General features: G+C 44.3%; 1 protein-coding gene across 8 annotated transcripts in view; it reads left to right on the plus strand.

Annotated features, from left to right (window-relative positions):
• TRAF5 (TNF receptor associated factor 5) overlaps positions 1 to 19,625 on the plus strand; it is a 63,606-nt gene that overhangs the window by 12,040 nt on the left and 31,941 nt on the right. For 3 of the 8 annotated variants that reach the window (XM_089777428.1, XM_089777427.1, XM_089777433.1), the window contains one exon: positions 17,095 to 17,314. In XM_089777428.1, coding sequence (XP_089633554.1) covers positions 17,095 to 17,314 — 220 coding nt within the window. Of the gene's footprint in view, positions 1 to 3,283; positions 3,491 to 4,182; positions 4,304 to 12,610; positions 12,790 to 13,027; positions 13,134 to 17,094; positions 17,315 to 19,625 lie in introns of all 8 variants that reach the window. The other 5 variants (XM_089777430.1, XM_089777429.1, XM_089777432.1 and 2 more) reach the window with 5 other exon arrangements.

The raw sequence follows: 19,625 nt of genomic DNA on the forward strand, positions 1-19,625 counted from the left end.
CAGATGACATTTTCTGGTGCTGTGCTCACATAAAATTGTTTTCCTCCAAATGCTATCTCGTGTAAGTGAAATCAAGTAGGAGTATCACTTCCTTCTACATATACTAGACTTTGTGTAAAATCTATATAAGGGCAGTTGTTCTGACCTCTACCAATGCAGAGTTACTTATACTCTACAGTGCAGTCATGATAATTCCTGAGGGCAGATGTCATTTGTAAGGATGTGGGAAGAAAAACGTCTCACTCCTACAAACCATTAACTGTGTTAGTAGTCTTAGGTCTTCTCTATACATTAGTTGCACCAGTTTAATTGTCTCACTGAAGCAAGACCCTAAATTAAAACTTGATAGAAGTGCTATCTGTCTATATACAGCGCAATAACTTTTGACCATTGACTCTGGTCCATTCCAAATTTCAAGCAATAGGCAAGGAATCAGTGCAAAGAACCTTGTTAGTTTGCGTGAAAATCAGAGTACTGGAATGAGGAGGAAGACAAGAAAATGGAGTCCCTTGCATCTAGTTAGCAGATCAGATAGTTTCAACCATCTCTGTAGATCGAAAAACTGGTTGATGTACAGCCACTAACAACTTCCAACATAACAACCACCTCATCTCAACTCTGCCCATTGTCCCAATGCAGTTTTTAACATGTTGACATCCTGACCTATCTCCCAGGCAGAAAAGAATGTTGGAGAGGAAGAAGGACCTGGGGAAATGAGGGCACCTAGAGCACCCTCTGATGAGAGAGCCAGAGGGGCCAACAGAATTGCTGGGCCCTGCGCAAGGTGTGGGAGGCCTGGCTCCACACTCCCAGATAGGGTGGGCCCCCTGCCAGTCCTTAGAGCAGGGGTGGGCAATAATTTTTGATGAGGTGCCACTCCAAGAGTTTGGAAAGTAGTCAAGGGCTGCACTCTTCCATACTAATGGAGGAGGTCTGGGATGGAGGTTGGGTGCAGAAAAGAGCTTGCAGTAAGGGATTGGGATGAAGGAGAGAGTGTGGGTTTTGGGAGGGAGTTTGTGTGAAGGAGGCAATTGAGATCTGGAGAAGGGGACTAGGGTGCAGAGGTTTGGGTTGTGACCTTGGACAAGAGGGGGTTGTGACACAGGGAAGGGGACTAGGGTGCAGGAAAGGGTGATGGGATTTGGGCTGTGACCTAGGGCAGAGGATTGTGGTGCAGGATCTGGGAGAGGGTATGGGGGCAGAAGGTTTGGGTTATGTGGGGTCATGAGCAGAGGGTTAGGATGCCAGAGGCAGGCTTTGGCCCAGAGATTGACCTGCTTGACTCCCAGCCATCAGCCTTCTCTAGCCGACTCCCTGCCTTCTCTGCCCACACTGGCTGTAGGAGCCATGTAGTTTTTGAACAGTTAGGGGACTGAGGGGAAGAAGGAGAGTGCTTCACAAGCTGCCTGTTCATAGAATCATAGAATACTAGGACTGGAAGGGACCTCGAGAGATCACCGAGTACAGTCCCCTGCCCCCATGGCAGGTTGACTACAGGTAGCTTCCATTGGCTGGAAACTGGCCAATGGGATTGTGCTAGGAGCAGGGGCAGGGTGTGAAGGCTCACAGTTGTTCAAACAAAGGCCTGCAGTAGATTTTCTCAGCGGCATGTGGGAGGCAGGCAGGGAATCTGCCTGAGACTACCCACTGCATCCGCAGACTGGATCTGGTGGCTTGGTGTGCCGGATCTGGCCCGCGAAAGGTATTTTGCCCAAGCCTACCTGGGGCTCCGGCCACTGTTGCTGCCACAGTAACAGTGGCTATGGCCTCGAGCCCCAGGCCCTTTTGAATTGCTGAATCCCAGAGCAGTTGCCCTCTTTCCCACTTCCCCCATCAGCAGGCCTGCATGTAGTAGAGAAATGTGTACGTTGGGGGAGGGGGGCCATCATGAAACATGACACTGCTCACCTATTCTTTGGAAAGAGCTCTCAGCTCAAATCTGACAAACTCATTACATCAAAAAAAGAAAAGTCTAGTAGCACTTTAAAGACTAACAAAACATGTAGATGGGATCATGAGCTTTTGTGGGCACAGCCCACTTCTTCAGATAACAGGAGTGTTGGAAGTCCAGATACCATGATACCATCTACATGTTTTGTTAGTCTTTAAGGTGCTGCTAGACAATTTGTTGTGTTTTTAAGTTTTTCCTGTTACAGACTAACACAGTTACCCCTCTGAAACTTCATTACATCAAATACATTACTTACAGTGTATGTGTCCATAAGGGGTAATGTGCAATTTCTGGAAAGATTGAATCTCATTTATGTTCATGATTATGTCCATGATGTATGCCCAGGTAATATAGGAATAATGAAACTATACTCGTATGTTTCTAAAGTTAAAAGGGGACACAAGGGAGTCATATGGGAGTGATGGTCTGTTCATGTACAGGGTGGGGAGAGGCATGCTATATTTAATCACTGAGGAGACATCTTGTTGATGTCATGGCGATATTTGTCATGAAATATTGGATTATGGCTCTCGTGAGTTAGGGCTAGGATGTGCAATCAACTGTTGGGAGGCACCTACTTTTAGATAGGAAAGGTAACCATTAACAGGAGTGTTGTGAGCAAGACTTGAGAAGTCATTCTTCTGCTCTACTCTGTGCTGATTAGGCCTCAGTTGGAGTCTTATGTCCAGTTGTGGGCACCACAGTTCAAGAAAGTTCTGGAGAAACTGTAGAGGGTCCAGAGAAGAGCAACAAGAATGATTAAAGATCTAGAAAACATGATCTATGAGGAAAGACTGAAAAAATTATGTTTCTTTAGTTTAGAAGAGAAGACTGAGAGGGGACTTAATAGCAATTTAAAGTACCTAAAAGAGTGTTAAAAGGAGGAGGGAGAAACATTGTTCTCTTTGGCCTCTGATGATAGGACAAGAAGCAATGGGCTTAAATTGCAGCAAGGGAGGTTTAGGTTGGACATTAGGAAAAACTTCCTAACTTCCAGGGTGGTTAAACACTGGAATAAGTTGCTTAGGGAAATTGTGGAATCACCATCACCGGAGATATTTAAGAGCACGTTAGATAGATATCTATCAGGGATGATCTAGATGCTACTGGGTCCTGCCGTGAGTTTGGGGGACTGGACTTGATGGCTGCTCAAGGTCCCTTCCAATTCTAGTGTTCTATGATTCTATTAAGTGTAGGCTCAAGTTTGTGTTTTGTGTTCTTGTTTTGCAATGAAGCCATTTGTTTCTATCACACTCTCGATTCTAGTGCAATCTCTATGCTTGCCTAAATATGTTTTCTTTTGTTTCATTACAAGTGTTGTGTGGTTTACAGGAGCAGTGGTTTAAGATGAAACTGCTAATCCAGGGTACACTGCTCTTTTGGAGGCAGAGGATCTAGGGTTTCTGGGAGCAGCCAGTGTCTGGATATTTCCCTGGATATTACAGGGAAATGCTTCAAGAGATGTTGGGGACTAAGATGCACTTATTAAGGCAAAACCAGGACTGGAATAGCCCAGAGAGCGCTTGAAATGGCTGAAAGGTTAGTGGTGGCAGGTAACTTTCAGTCCTTGGTATCCCAAGAACTGTCATGCCTTGTCATGAGGGAATGTGGTAACGATTAGGAACTCACTGAAATAGGAGTTATTGGGAGGGTAGCATTAAGGAAGCTGGTGGGGCTGGGTGGGAATTGGAAAGATGAAAGAAGCCCCCAGCATATGCATTTTGCTTGTCAGACAAAAGCAACAAAGTAAGTGACTTTTTAAATCTTCAGTTTAAATCTGCTTTTAACCCAATTTAGTTAAACTGGTGCAAACCTCAGTAGGGGTGCTCTTACTTTGGTTGAGTTGGCTTAAATTAAATTGAAAAGTCTCATTTAAACCAAAATAAGAATATCCATAAAGTGAGTGGATCTACCTGGGTGAGGAAGAACTGTTTGTTGTAGGAAAATTAGTTTTGGGCTCTTCATTTTGCTCATTAATTTTTCCATGTTTCCTTGTGACCAAAGAATTGTCAAATAATTTACAACTTCATTGAAATTGACAACATTTTTAGGAAAACTATAAATGCGAAAAATATATTTCTGAGCTTATGATTCTTCAGAGATGATAATTTACAGTGGATGAGGCTGTATTATTTCAGTCATTGTAGCAGTAGTTTAAAGGAGGAATGTTATTAAAATGGTTTGCTTTTTTTATCCTAACATTTGCTGTGTTTGTTGTTTTTTGTTTGCAGTGGTGAGCTTTGTAAAGCTCATCTTGGGGGATTTCCACTCTCTGCTGTTTAAAACCTATCATCATGTTGTTTTAACCACAGACCATCTCACTTTCTGTTTAGGAACAGCTCCAGTTTTCAGGTACAATTCTATCAAAATACATCTTTGTGATTGTTGGCAATAGACTAATACAGGCATTCATAGTATTTACTATCTTCAAAGCACTCTACAAACATTTAACTATTTTTAAGCCTGATGTTTAAACAACATGTAGATTTGTTAAAGCTTTAGAATTTGAAGGGCATTGAGAATGGTTTTGTAGTCAGCATATTCATGCAGCTCCAGCAATACAAATGTATGTTATCAGTGATCCTTAATTTCAGGAATTTACATCAGAATTTGTTGCCAGAGGAGACATTAAGACATCCAAGCCATGGCACAGAAATGTACAAGTTATTGTAGAAAAGGAAAGGATTAATTATTGAATGTTACCATATTATAATTTGAGTAGGAAAGTTGACTCTTACTATATCAATGTTCTTTTTGATGTTGTACTCTACACACTTAAGATGCTGTTATAGGAAAATTAAAGTGTTTTAACGAGTGACTGTAGTATCAATTAGATGTGGTTAATAGCTCTTGGTTGCTAACGTGTTATAGTTACAACAGTTACTAGATGTTAAGCACAATTTTTTTTCCCTCGGTTTAAAAAAATAAGTATTCTTAAGACTAATTCTGTCCACATTATTGCCAAATACAATAACAGATATAATACAGAGAACACTTTTTTATGCAGTAGAAAACTCATTAATTAACATCGGTGATTGGGAGAGTGATAGTAAATCAGCAAACTTTAAAAATAAGTAAGTCAGCAGAATAACACAAACTCAAAGCTACTGCAACAGAAAAAGTATTTTGTTGTTATTACATATATAGTTGTTTGAATTATAAATAATATGTACCATAGTGTATTTTATAAATAATAAAGAAGTCTTATTCTTTTGGGATTTCACTACAGTACTTGGCTGCTAAATCTTAAGGAAGTAGATTCGAGTGAGACTGCAGGGTGTTAATGAGAATTTGGATTTGATGATTAGCAAACTGATGATTAGCAAGATTTTACTGTGAACTTATAAGGTGACATTTGATTTCAGAGTAGATAAAAATCTGTTATTTACAAAACAATTTTTGTGCTTTCTGCAGCAGCAACCCCAGCATCTCAGTGGCCAATCAGGAATTTCTGTATTAGCTCCTGCATACCAATTGTGGCTGCTGTTGTGTGGCCACTAAGAGCTTAGGTCAGTGGTAGAACAGCTCAGTAGGACTGTGCAAGTAGGTGAAACCAGAGCCAGACCTCCAATACAACAGAGGGAGGGGAGTCTTCCTCATGATCCCCAAGGATTGAGAAGATATACCCATACATCCAGAATCTTTTCCTCCCATATGGGAAGCATTCCACAGAATTGTGGGGATCCATGAAGGTGGATGGTATTGCCAATGCTTAAAATGTTTACTCCTAATATGTTGTAAGCCTATCCCATGACAACAACATGTATGACCAGCTGTTATTTTCAGATGATTCAGTATAATTTTCCATAACTTTATTCTGTATTTAATTATGTGCAGTAGTTCTTTAATCCATTTTACATTCAGTTCAAGCACTCTCTTGTCTGTTCCTCTTTCCCTCCCTCAATACAATTACTGCATGTAAGGGCACCAAATTACCAGTAAATCACATTGCTGGATACTATAATTGTATAGCTCAATAATAGAATCAGATGGATCACCTTGTCCATCATGCACGTTGAGTGGATAATTTAATGTATGGTATTCCATTCTTTTTCTTCATGTTCCTCCCTCCCCATTTCCCGCTCCCACTAGAGCAAATTGATCTTAGACATATAAAGTATACCAGTCTTTGCAAGACATTCTGCTGGGAGCTAAGAGCATACTAAGTTGGATGCCAGGAGACCATGAATTTAAATTTTATCCCTTATGATGATGTTCATACTTCCATGTACTTCACAGTCCTTATGCTGAGCTGTGTCTTAAATCCCAATTCTAAAAGGCAACCAAGATTTAGCCTCCCATTTTACAAACAAGAGAATTGAGCATGGAATCCAGGTCTCTAGTATGGGAGGCTCAATTCTTATACATTGAGCCATGCCACTTTTCAAAGTGAATTGGCCAAATAATGTGATTCTGTTATCCTATCTCCAATCGTTACATCACTTTCCTAGATCAGAGCTAAGACTTGAAATCAGCTGCCTAGAAAATAGTTGTGTAATACTGGCAAGGTGTGGTCCAAGTCCTGCTCTAGTGGCTGGTTCACAGAGTATCAGTTACTTTTGTAGTCCAGGCGGTAGAGTCTGGGCTAGGATTCTGAAGATCTAGAATTCAAATCCAGATGATGACCCATAAATAGGGGGACAAAATAGTTGCATGTGATTGAATATATTATTTAAAAAACTGGAAAAAGTATTTAATTCACTTTAAAAAAACTTTAAAAATGACTGGTCCTGCAGAACCTTAGAAATAGTATCATGAGCTTTCGTGGGCACAACCCACTTCTTCAGATGAATGGAGCAAGGAGTCCAGAGATACAAATAAATAGCTCCAGCGGTTGGCTGAGTTAGTCTGTACAGGATAAACTTAAAAAACAACAAATAGTCTGGTAGCACTTTAAAGACTAACAAAACATGTAGACGGTATCATGAGCTTTCGTAGGCACAGCCCACTTTTTCAGATGACCAGAGTTTTGAGGTTAGGATATGCTGCTGTAAAAGATGGAGAGGAGAAGAAAACCAACCGTATCAATTAAAGTGTCCATGCTAAATGAGGCCAATAGAATGGGCTGTAAGTGCCCGATACTTAGCTTTTGATGTCATTTGGGTGTTGAATGTAATGGCCTAACCAGTTCATGTCTTTGGTCCAGTCTTTGGTTAAATGACAAAATGAAGGCAAGTTCCGTGTGTGTGTGTGTGTGTGTGTGTGTGTGTGTGTGTGTGTCAGTCAGTGGGAAACAGTATCATCCTGATTGACTGTTATACCACGTTCCACGCAGGTCCTACTGAGTGTTTTGTATATATTTATAAATAAGTAATTTAGATTATACAGGGCCAGTATAAATAGAAAATGCATAGCCTCATTTAGTCTGGTGCTAGTTAAGGGGTAATTGCCCTTATTCAGGACAATTTATTCTTTAGTACTGAAAACTTCCCATGTTGGATTTTTTTCAAAACCGTGTGAGAGGGCGTCCCTTTATTGTGTTGCTCTCAAGATCTAGTTGTTCTGAAGCTATGTGATTAGTTATAATATGGAACGTGGGTTTAGTGACCCTATTTTTAAACCCTATTTTTGCAAAAGGTCAAAATCCATTATTTAATACAGCATATAAAAATTCCTCTGAATCAAATCCTTTTCTGTATTTAGGTTTAGAGGGATATAATGGTTTATTTTACATTTTTGTAGTGACATGATTAAAGTCTTTTTACAGATATGTTTTGGGTCTGTTTTTGTTTTCTGACACAAATGTGTCATGTTACCACCCCCATTTAATATTTTTAAAACAATATCCTCATGGGGATGTGCATTATAATAGTACAATATATTGACTTCACTTATTTAGCTGTTTGATGTGTAAAAGTTAAAGCATACAGATGTTGGTCAGACATCAGTTTAAACAGGAAGTTGATTCAGTTAACCCATAGAGCTCTTTATATTACAAAATTACTTTTTCCTTGCCTGTTTTGTTTTGGTGTGAGTTGAAATAATGCAGGCATCAAATACTTGAAGCCGGAAGTGGAATTACAGTTTCTGCACTCTTGTTTCCTCTGTTTAGCATGAGTTATGCAAGACATACGCATTCATATAGGCATCATATTTATCTGTAATGGTTCAGATCATATCATGTTGAATGTTCTGTAGCAACCAGCATGTTTACAGAGTAGTATTGTATTCCTATGCTGCTAAACTAGTCACATTGGGTCAGATTCACCCTGATGCAAACAGGTGTATCTCATAGACATATACCAGTAGTGAATTTGACCCCAATAGCTCAATTCAGCAATGTGTATTTGTGATGGATGGGAGGAATACTGCCTAAAGGCTTAAACTCAGAAGATCTTTGAAAAAAAATCCGGGAAGTGTTGGCAGGGAGCCAGGAGAACCAATGAGAAGAAAGTGTTGAGATTTGAATTGAAAGGAATCTGCATGCTTTCTTTTTTTGGGGGGGAGGGGCTGAGGGAAAAGATTAATTGAACCACAGGAATACCCATGCCCATACACCTGGACCTAGAAATGAACTGGATCTTGAAGATATGGTTATGTACAGGGCTCGCCAAACTGCGGTGAGCCCCACTCGCCAGCCACACTGTCCGGCAATCTGCGTGTGCGCAAATCGTTCTGCACATGTGCAGGTCGCCCGAACCCGGCTCTTCCAGGTTGCAATCTACTCGCCATGCGTGAGTAGATTGTATCATTTGTCGAGCCCTGGTTATGTACTTGATGGACATGATCAGGTTATTTTCTTTGTTTTGTTGTTTGGTTAAACTCCTCAGTGGTAAGTCCATGTGCCTCCCTCCCATACTCTATAATAAAAGTTGAATCCCAGTGAAGCAATTCTCTGAACTAAATTTAATCTGTTTTTTTTCCCCTCAACTGCTTTATCACACCTAGCAACCAAATGTGCTTTACCAAATAAATCTTTTTGTTTTGTTAATAAAATCACTTTTAAGGCTATGATCTGATTCTTGTGTCCTGGAAAAGTAATGAGATATCTATATATGCATGCCTAAGACTGAAAAGTAAGCTATCAGAGATTACAGTTGTTTTCATTGTCCTTTTTTCCCAAGCTCTCTGGTGGTAACAGAGCTTAAGCTACCTCTCTGGAAGAAGTTTCCAAGCAAATCTTCCTGGGTTCAGAAGAAAGTTGTTGGTTTTTTTCCCACTTGGGTGTTGGCAGCATACCACCCAAGGTCAGGAGATCTGTAACCTTGGGGAGTTTTTAAAACAGAAGCTTTGGAGTCAAGGTATTTTTAAGGTCTCTTGCTGGCCCCCACCTTATGCACTTGAAGTGCTAGAGTGGGAAAGAGCCTTGACATTCCATATTTTCAAGGTCCAGTCCATTTCTAAGAGGTATTCCTCTTTTGGGCATTGGTATTCCTGTGGTTGTTTATCTTTTCCCCCCCAGCTCTTGGTTTAAAAATTCCCAAAAAGAAAGTAGGGATGTTAGAAATGATTTAATTAGTAATCATATAACCCCACCTAGGGTTGCCAGGTGTCCAGTATTGGCTGGACAGTCCAGAATTTTCGCCTCCTATCTGGTAAAAAAAATTCAGAAAATACTGGACATCTAGTCCCTGGGTCTTAGTGCACAACCACTCCCCTGTTCCTATCCTTATTATACTCTACACTGTCTCTGAAAGAGACCATGCTGTTTTAATGCTGTTCTATTATTTGATTTTTTTTTTGATTAATAAGTCTCAGTGTCCTAACTTTGGGGGGTATTTTTGGTACGACCATCTCGCAACCTTAACCCCAACAATTCTTAGTGATTACACAATTATTCAATGGCCCCTGAGGGTGGGGCCTGCAGCCATTGTGATCCGAGGTCCACTTCTAGGGATCCCCCTGCTACCCCATGCTGCTGCCTCTGTTTAAAAATTGGCTTCATATAAAACTCAGACTGGGGGCTGGGAATGAGTCAGCCTGCCAGTCTGAGTTTTAAATGCATTCTGCCTGTGTAAGGGCATTCTCTTACTGTGACAGTATAAAGACTTATCCTTTGACTAAGCAGCAAGGGCAGTCATAAGCTGGGGAATGTATGGTTGCATCCTCACACATCCCAAACATTGAAATAAGGCAATTTTGGGCTGATAAGGGAAGAGCCTAGAAGATTTAAAGAAAACTTAGGTTGATAGCTTACTGTCTGGGAAGGACCCACTTCAGTAGGTGAGGTTGTGAAATCCTCATTTCTTTATTTTGGCATTATGGTCCCTACTTTTCTATGGTGTCTATCTAGTTCTTTGTTTCTGTCTGGTGTAGAATCATAGAACACTGGAACTGGTAGGGACCTTGAGAGGTCATCCTGCCTTCACGGGCCAAGTTCCTTGTAGACCATCTCTCATAGAGGTCTATCTAATTTGCTCTTAAATATCACTAGCATTGGAGATTTCACAACCTTCCTAGGCAATTGATTCATGTTTAACCACCCTGACAGGAAGTTTTTCCTAATGTCCAATCTAAACCTCCCTTGCTGCAATTTAAGCTGATTGCTTAATTTTGCTAGGTGTAAACTAGGGATGTTAAATATTGACTAATTGAATAATCGATGCATTTTTCCATCAGTTTGCCTCCACCTTTTAAGTGTAGCAGCAGCCCACTGTAAAGGTGAAAGTGCCACATGGAGACTGGGGTCAGCTGGCCCTGGTCTCCATGCAGTACTGTCGCTTTGAAGTATCCCTTCCTCTTCCCCCGTCCCTCCGCTGCCTCTTTCTGATAGAGGCAGCAAGTGCGGGGAAGTGACTAGTCAACTAGCCTGTTGACTATCCAATAAGCATTTGCTTATCCGACTAGTCCTTCACATCCCTAGTGTAAACCAATTAAGGTGGTAGGATATTGGTTAGACAATTGTGTTATAATTAACCAATCATAACATTTTGTATTTCAGTAAAATCATTGGTTGAGGTATAGCTAAGAATATCTATATATTTGAGTATCAGAGGGGTAGCTGTGTTAGTCTGAATCTGCAAAAGCGGCGAGGAGTCCTGTGGCACCTTATAGACTAACTGAAGTATTGGAGCATAAGCTTTCATGGGCAAAGACCCACTTCGTCAGATGCAAGGCCACAAAAGCTTATGCTCCAACACGTCAGTTAGTCTATAAGGTGCCACAGGACTCCTCGCCACTTTTATATATTTGAGATTTCTCTGTCTGTGTGCGAGTCCATTTGTTCAAGAACTTCTCCTAAATGGTAAAAGCTAGGATCACAAAATTTGGTATGAAGCTTCCTCTTATCCTGACTTAAAGCAAGGTTAAGGTTTGGTTGTGCCAGAAAAACAGGATGTGCCTGGCATTCAATTGTTTTTAATTAACATAGAAAGAGAGGGAACTGATTGGAGGGACGTGATACTTCACAGTGACCATTGGGGACAGCAAGCCATACATGAGGTACGGCTATACTGCAGCATGACCACTGGGACAGCTGTACTAAGAAGGGAGTGGCCAGCTGACCACCGGCTCAGGAGAGTGGTCCCTTAGCTCCAAATCTTTTCCTTCCGCCCCAGTGCTGGACTGTGTGTGTGGGGGGGGAAGCCCTGCCAGCCCCAATGCTGCTGTCCTCTCCTCCCCCCTCCCCCGGAGCACCGCTTTCCCCCGCCCACACACGCACACAAACAGCCACCCCTGGGTCAGACCCAGCCAACACCGGGTAAGTCTTATAGTTACTATATAAATCGGGGGCAAATGGGAAGTAAGTTGGGGGAAAAGGAAACTGGATTCATGCTTGATGGAAGCTAAATCCAATAAAATTGAATTGTCTGCATCTCCAGATTTTCGGTATTGCTGTTCCCTGTTAACATGAATAGGAACTGGGAGGAGGAAGGGATAAGCCCTCTAAAATCATCCCATTGTCTTTTTGAGCTGCACAAAGACTTGGAAGGCTACAGGTGCTGACTCTATTGATGGTTAACTTCTTTCAAAAGATTATAATAGAACTCTAGATAAGAAAACAGAAGCAGAACCTATTGGACAAGGAATTATTGTCATATTACCACCAGTGTTACCTCTAAGATTTTTCCATCCGTGAACAGAGTGAGTTTTGTCTTGTGCACCAATACTGACTGCCCCTCTGCCCAGTACCCTCCACTCCTATTGCCCAGCAACATCCATCTCCATTTGCCCCTTGCCCTCTGGCTATGGCACCCTGGGCATGGGCCCTGCAACAAGGAAGCCACCCACCACGCAGCTCTGGCCCAGACACTGCCTCCGTCTGCCACCCAGCTCCGGCCCGGACACGCAGCACTGGCTCTGGCTGCAGAGCTGCCACTGCCACCCACCATGCAGCAGCTCTGGCCCAAGCCGCCGGAGCTGCTGCTGCCACCCACCAAACCGGGAACCACTCTAAATTGTGGATAACCAATCTAAATCCAGCAAGAAAGATTAGACAGCATCAGCTCTTTGGGGAGGACTCTTTCTTTTGTATGACTGTACAGTAGCACGAGCAAGTACATTGTACACTGAGTGAGGCCCCAATTTTCATGTATGACCCAGTTAAGACAAGCCATCCTACTTTGCATATTAAACAGCCCTAGCTATTTCACTTAGGCACCCACTGCATTGCTTCCCTTAACTCATGATTAGTGAGGCACTAGGCTTCTTCAGAAATGAGGACAGGAAAAAGCAAATAAGTTTCAGAACTGTCATAAGTGTGTTTGTTGGATGTTGCAGGAGATTAGAAAATTCCTCTCTCTCCATGCTAATATGCAAAGCCAGAACACCACCAAGCCATCTTAAAGCCTGCGAAAGCAACAGCTGAAGTGTGAGGGGTTTGAATGGCAAAGCTGCTGTGCTGGAATGAGGTGCCCATTCTGCAGCAAGGAAGCTAGGAACGTTGATAAATGAATAAGGTGAGGACAAGTGGACAACTGCACAGAGTGGGAGTCCTGTAGCTCACTGCCAAGCCCAGCCTCTGGGTTAAAGAGCAGGCTGCGATTTTCCCTTCTCAGAGCTGCCCACTCCTAATGGACCGGCTCCTCTTGTGACCCACCTCTTGTTGCCAGGCAGAATGGGAAAGAGAGAGGCAAGAGCTACCCTATAGTCCCATTGTTTAATGCACTCAAGCAAAGTGCTTTTCCCTGTACCCAGCAGGGCAGCATTTGAACCCCATGCCAGAGGAACCAGGGAGGGCTGAGAAGTGCTGGACAAGCTGGTAGCTTGAAGGTGAAATACTGCAGCAAGTTGCTTCTGAAATGTGAGTTTCTGGTGTACTTCAAGAACAGGATTGGTCCTGCCTTGGGCAGGGGGCTGGACTTGATGACCTCCCTTCCAGCTCTATGATTCTAACTAGCTACTGTTGGGATTTTGTGGTTCCCAGAGAGTCAGGTGCTGGGCAGAATCAAGGGTCTTCTATAATTCAATTCAATTCAACAAGACTTTATTCAGTGTGCACAAATGGAGAGCCCCTGGTACTAAAATCAGCCAGAGCCCCTCGAGCAAGGAGCCCCTCCCCTTGCTGTTTTATAGCACATGGCAGTTACATAACAGGTTACATAACACAAACTTCTAAACCAATCATATTCAACCTTTCCATATATGGCTTTGTTTGTCACATGCTTGTACTTCTCCACTCCACGTGTTGAGTTCACCCCCCTCCCCTTGGCCTTTTCTAGACTGTTCCTAGGGTGGTGAGCCACAGCATGCTTCTTTATGCATATCTACTTTCCAAACCACATTTTGTTTAAAATGAACACATGCGTACCCTTCATTACATAACCAGGACTTGAGAAGGCAGGCTGGGGGATCTGACTCCAGGCAGGCCCGTGTGCACAAATTTCTGCAAGGGGTGCTTTTTTTGGTAAATGTGGACTGCAAGGGTGTGATTGTGCCCCTCCCCTCACCCATGATCCCCAAGTACACGGGGAAATCAGTCCCAGCCTTCCCCCAGCTAGCCAGAGCATGGGGGAGGGAGGCTTGGGCAGTGCACTGCTCCTACCTTCCTCTAGCTGGCTGAAGCACGGTTACTTGGAGGACCATGAGAGATGCATTCACACCCTTCGTGCACACACCCTGCATCTGGGCCTGCTGGGTCTGATATACGCCTGGTGAAAAACAATATTTTTTCCTGGCAACTCAGTAAACACTACCTGGGGTCTGAAAGCCAACTTACTGTCTAGTTATACCTCATCACCAGCAGGACGGGTTGCACTGGCCACGTGGCTATTACCCTGAATAGGAGTTTGCCAGCAACAGACCCTCAGGACTAGCCACTTGGCCAAATTTTCAATGCAGCCCCCAGACTGGGAGTGACGGCTGGCCTGTGGTGAGGAGGTTGCTGGCTCATCTTTGGGGTGCTCCCCCTGCCTTCCATTCTCTACAGAAACTTCCCAGTGTCACCTGCTCCCTGCTGCAGCTTTTTTGCTACTTTACTCTGAGCAGCTGCTCCCATGTGGCGTCCTCTTGCTCTCCATGCTGTGGTTGCAGCCATCAGGGAGGCTGCCCTAGTCACAGGGCCAGCACTGGCCACTTCTGTGGGGCTAGAGAGCCATACTAGTTCTTCCTTGTGTGCTGCACTGCAGAGTAGTTCAGGCGAGACCTGTGGAGCCTACGCTGAGCTCAGCCCATCCCATGGGGGTAGATGCACCAAGTGCCTGGGGCTATGCCTGGCTGCTGCCATTGGGGATGGGCTGCTCACATCCCTCATGGCTTTCTCCAAACATGTGTTGGTCGGGCACAATAGAAGCTGTCCTGGCCCTGGTGGTTCCGGCTTCCTTGGCCTGGTTCAGGTCGAGCCCAGTGCTGCCTTGCAGCTAATGCAGCCTGGTCTAGGCCCCCACTCCAGCCTGACAGTCCCAGCTCAGCCTCTTCGCAAGCTGCACCAAACATTGTTACAGACTGGGGACTCACTGGCTAAGTAGCAGTTCAGCAGAAAAGGACTTGGTGATTACAGTGGATGAGAAGCTGGATATGAGTCAACAGTGTGCCCTTGTAGCCAAGGCTAATGGCATATTGGAGTGCATTAGGAGGAACATTGCCAGCAGATCTAGAGAAGTGATTATCCCGCTTTATACAGCACTGGTGAGGCCACATGTGGTCTACTGAATCCAATTATGCCCCCCCCCTAGAAAGGATGTGGCTGCATTGGAGAGGGTCCAGTGCAGGGCAACCAAAATGATTTGGGGACTGGAACACTTGACCTATGAGGAGAGGCTGAGGGATTTGGGCTTATTTAGTCTGCAGAAGAGAAGAGTGAAGGGGGGTTTGATAGCAGCCTTCAACTTCCTGAAGGGAGGTTCCAAAGAGGATGGAGGAGGCTGTTCTCAGTAGTGACGGATGGCAGAGCAAGGAGCAATGGGCTCAAGTTACAGTGGGAGGAGGTCTAGGTTGGATATTAGGAAGAAATATTTTACTAGAAGGGTGGAGAAGCACTAGAATGGATTTCCTAGGGAGGGGGTGGAATCTCCATCCCTAGAGGGTTTTAAGTCTTAGCTTGACAAAGCCCTGGCTGGGTTGATTTAGTTGGGATTGGCCCTGCTTAGGGCAGGGGGCTGGACTCGACCTCCTGAGGTCTCTTCTAGTCCGAGGATTCTATGATTCTAGTTCACTCAGGTGGATGACCCTGCGCAACAGGACAGTGTTAATGGTGCTCACCACCTGCAGAAGGAGATAAACAAAACAGAGAATCAAAGGAGCTGCCAGAGCCCTTGGGAGGTTCCTGAGCCCTTCCTTCCCCCCACAAACACCCCAATAGCCAGCCCATATGAAGTCTGCCTCCCTCCGCAGGGCTGTGTGAGGGCAGGACTGCAGAACCCCTGCACCCTCAACTCCCCCCTTTCCCTAGGGTCCCCCTTTCCAGTACTCCTCCCCTGTCCAGGGACTGCAGCACGAGAGCACCATACCTGCATGAGGATGGCCCCAGCAATCAACTTTCCCATGCCAAACTGGTTGCCCATAGACTGGTAATTGTCGGGTATGGAGAGCTTCCAGACGGCGATGGTGACCTGCTTCTCCAGGGGGATGACTGGTTGTATCTGGGTATCCCGTCGTCAGAGGGCAGGGGCGAGTCAGGCACACAGCTCTAGGAATGTCTCCTCCTTCATGTGGAAATTTTCATGTGGAAATTTCCCACCACTCCATCACCAGCCAGTCCCACCAGTTTGGAACTGGTGTCCATCCTCCAAAAGCGTTGCTCCACGATGGGGTGCGGTTGCAAGGGCATTGCTCTAGCACACAGACAGAGGTTCTCAATGATTAGCTCGGGGTCGAACTCATGTAGGGCCATGAAGGCAGCCTGCAGAAACTGCAGCACGGCAGCATGGGACCATCGCATGTCCAGAGGCAGCTTTGGCTCAATGGCAAGGAGTGCTGTGGTGTCCAAAAGCAGGGCAACCAGAGCATTCAGTGGAAATGCTTTGCTGACCCTCAGAGAGGCAGGCAGCTCCCGGAAGCAACTGCTGACCTACAGCCCTGCTTGAAATGGTTCTGGTTGGCCTTAAATGCAAGATAGCGTCCAATCAGTGTGGATGCTAGCTTTCAAAATAGCAAATTACTATTTTGTTGCACTTTTTGGGTGTAGACGCCCTATTTCAAAATAAGCTTTTCCGGATAAGCTTATTCTGAAAGAAGCTTGCAGTGTAGACGAACCCTTAGAGACTAACCAAAAAAATATAGATAGTATCATGTGCTTTTGTGGGCACAACCCACTTCTTCACATGACATATATCATGGTGACACAGTATTCTTTTTGCACTAGTGTAAATTAATTAGTAAAGTTGCATAGGCTTAAATTCAAGGCAATTTTATTACTGTATGTAGAGTTTTGGTGCCTGGGACTTGTAGGTCCAAGTTATGCCTTGTTGAAATCAGCTGCAGTTTTGCTTGAATAAGGATAGAAGGATCTAGCATGAGAACTAAGAAAAAGTAACCTCCTTTCTGTTTGAGAGAAATTTTCAGACTGTGAGCCTGATCACGATCATAAACATTGGTGGTAGCTCTGAAATAAATGATTAATCATTCTGGAGTGCCTTTGATGATATGTTTTGTACTGCTGTCTAGTATCTGATCCTCCATTTGAATATGAAATCTTTAGGGAAATCTTCAGCAAGAGAGAGTCCAAATGCATGTTAATGTTAATCTTGCAAACTGTAGCGGAGATAATTTTATTGATGATAAAGGTATTCCAGTTGAAACTCTTTGTCCTTGACTTTCCAATACAGCTTCCATGGCCTCTGAAGAATTTATGGGTCTCCCAAACAGCTTTCCACGCCAGAATTCCACCAGTGGCATTTCGCTAGACTTTGAACCTGACGTTGACTACCACTTCGTTGAAACCTTACAGGAACGGTACAAATGTGCCTATTGCCACTTAGTCCTTCACAGTCCTCACCAGACAGGATGTGGCCACAGATTTTGCCAGCATTGTATTATTTCTCTGAGGTAAGAGCAATACAGTTCTCTCTTTTCCCTCTACAAATAATCCCTCCACCTCCAATAATTAATAATAGTCAACATCTTTTGAAAGGCAACAGCAAATGCCATAACAATACTAAAGGACTTAATCCAAAGCCTGAGGAAGTCAGCAGAAAGATTAATTGACTTAAGTAAGCATGGCCTTAATAATAAACCTCGAGACAAATCATATGAGGTGATGCTGTGTGTTTATAATAGTACATAGTCTCTCTCAGTGTAACATGGGGTGAGGGGGTTTGTTTTTGTTCGTTTTTTGCTTCTCACTTGTGTGCGGCCCCCGACTGGTTTTTTTTGTGGGTCAGTGGACCCTGACCCAAAAATGGTGGTTCTTTGAGCATTGTCTCCATGGGTGCTCCACTCTGGGTGCTGGTGCGTCCTCGTGCCAGCAACCAGCGATTTTTCTAGCAGTGTCTGCTGCGCCCCCTTGTGCTGTTGCCTTTCAACATGCGCATGGCTCAGCTCCCTCAGTTCCTTCTCTACTGTCCTCGGCAGCAGACGAAGCTTCTTTCCTTTCCTCTATTTTATGGAGAAATGACAAAAAAAGGTTAATTCCCCTTAGTTTCCTCACATTTCCAAGTTTTAAGCTCCCCACACCCAACCCTATAGCAGAAAAAAAAATTCCGTTGGCCCGCCACTTTTCATTGCACCTAATGCCAGGAACTCCCAGGTTCAAGAGGTGTGAGTTGTGCCAGGATGCCCTGCCTCTGTCTGATGGGCATTCTACATGTATAAAGTGCCTTGGAGAATCGCAGCAAACACAAAAGTGCCCTCGCTGCTCCAAATTGACGGCCAGAGCATGCCACAACCGTGCTAACAGACTAAAGACCTTCCTCTACAAAAGGTCTCTCCAACTACCTTTAGAGGACACAACTGCCTCAAAATCACCATCCAAGCTGAAAGTTATGGACAAATCAAATACCTCTACCTCTTTTGGCAAATCTGTCTCACAAACGAGACTATCTCCAGCCCGAACATTACCCTTGGCATTAACTGCCTCGAGGGTCAGCACCACAGACAGGCCCGGCACATCGAGCATGGTACCGTCCAAGATACCGGCACCGCATAAGAGGGCACACTCAGAGCCCAAACAAAAACAAGAGTCACTGACCACACCATCCACTCGGCATCGAAGCAGCCAACTTGCTCGGCACTGACATCGGCACCAAAGAGACCCTGTGTCAATATGCCACTTCCGGACTAATTGGCACCGCCAACTCCCGTGGCACTGAGCAATACGAGAACCTCAGCACCATCCTAGGAGCATCAATAGCACAATGCTCCTTTTAGGAGCTGCCTCTCACCAGCACCAGTATCTCCAGGCTCCTCCATACAATCGGTGCACTCTAGAAGGTCGCCAAATCTCTCTCATTCCCTGAGTGAAATGGCACCAAACCACGCAGCTGTTTTTCTTCCCAGCACTTCAGCCCGGCACACAGAGCCCCATCCTGGGCCACTAGGCCTGCTACATACGCACCACCACCACTCCGGTATGTGTATACATATCCGCTACCCTCTTACCCGGGGCAATGGCAATCATGGGAGTCACGTCCTCATGTGAAGAGTCATCACATCACACCTTCCATATCACCCAGGGAACGACCTCATTCTCCCTCCTCTACCTCGGTGACAATTCCTAACTCCCCGGTCCAGATGGAGGACTCTTTGTTGGAGAGTGGAGAGAGGTCCCCTGTCCATAATTCGTCATCCTTACCAGATGAGGCGGTAATATCCACCACCACCCCACCAGCAGATGACTCAAAGATGTTCCAAGTGCTTTTTAAAAGGGGGCTTTGGCACAAAAGTGAGACTTGCAGGAAATTCAAGAAAAGCAATATAATCTCTTGCGAACTTTGCGGCCTCTTACCTCCTCCAGAATTGCCCTCCCCAGGGATGATGCGATTATGGACCCAGCAGACAACATCTGGCAGATCCTGGCATCCATCACTCCAACCAGTAAGAGAGTGTATTGAAAATACTTCATCACACCAAAGGGAGTGGATTTTCTTTTTACTCGCCTTCCACCAAACTCCTTGGTAGTTGATTCTGTTAGACACAGAGCCAGACAGCCAAACATGAGATCAACTCTACACAACCAGAACCACAAAAAAAAATATGTATTATGGGCTGCAAAGTATATTCTTTGACTACTTTGCTCCTCAGAGCAGCGAATTATACCACCATTTTAGCAGATCATGACTATTCTAATTATTCCAAACTCCAAAAACTTATACAATACTTACCCGAACACAAGAGGCCTATCCTCTTCAACATTATGCAG

Source organism: Pelodiscus sinensis, chromosome 3, assembly GCF_052426305.1.
Source record: "Pelodiscus sinensis isolate ZL-2025 chromosome 3, ASM5242630v1, whole genome shotgun sequence".
NCBI lineage: Eukaryota > Metazoa > Chordata > Testudines > Trionychidae > Pelodiscus > Pelodiscus sinensis.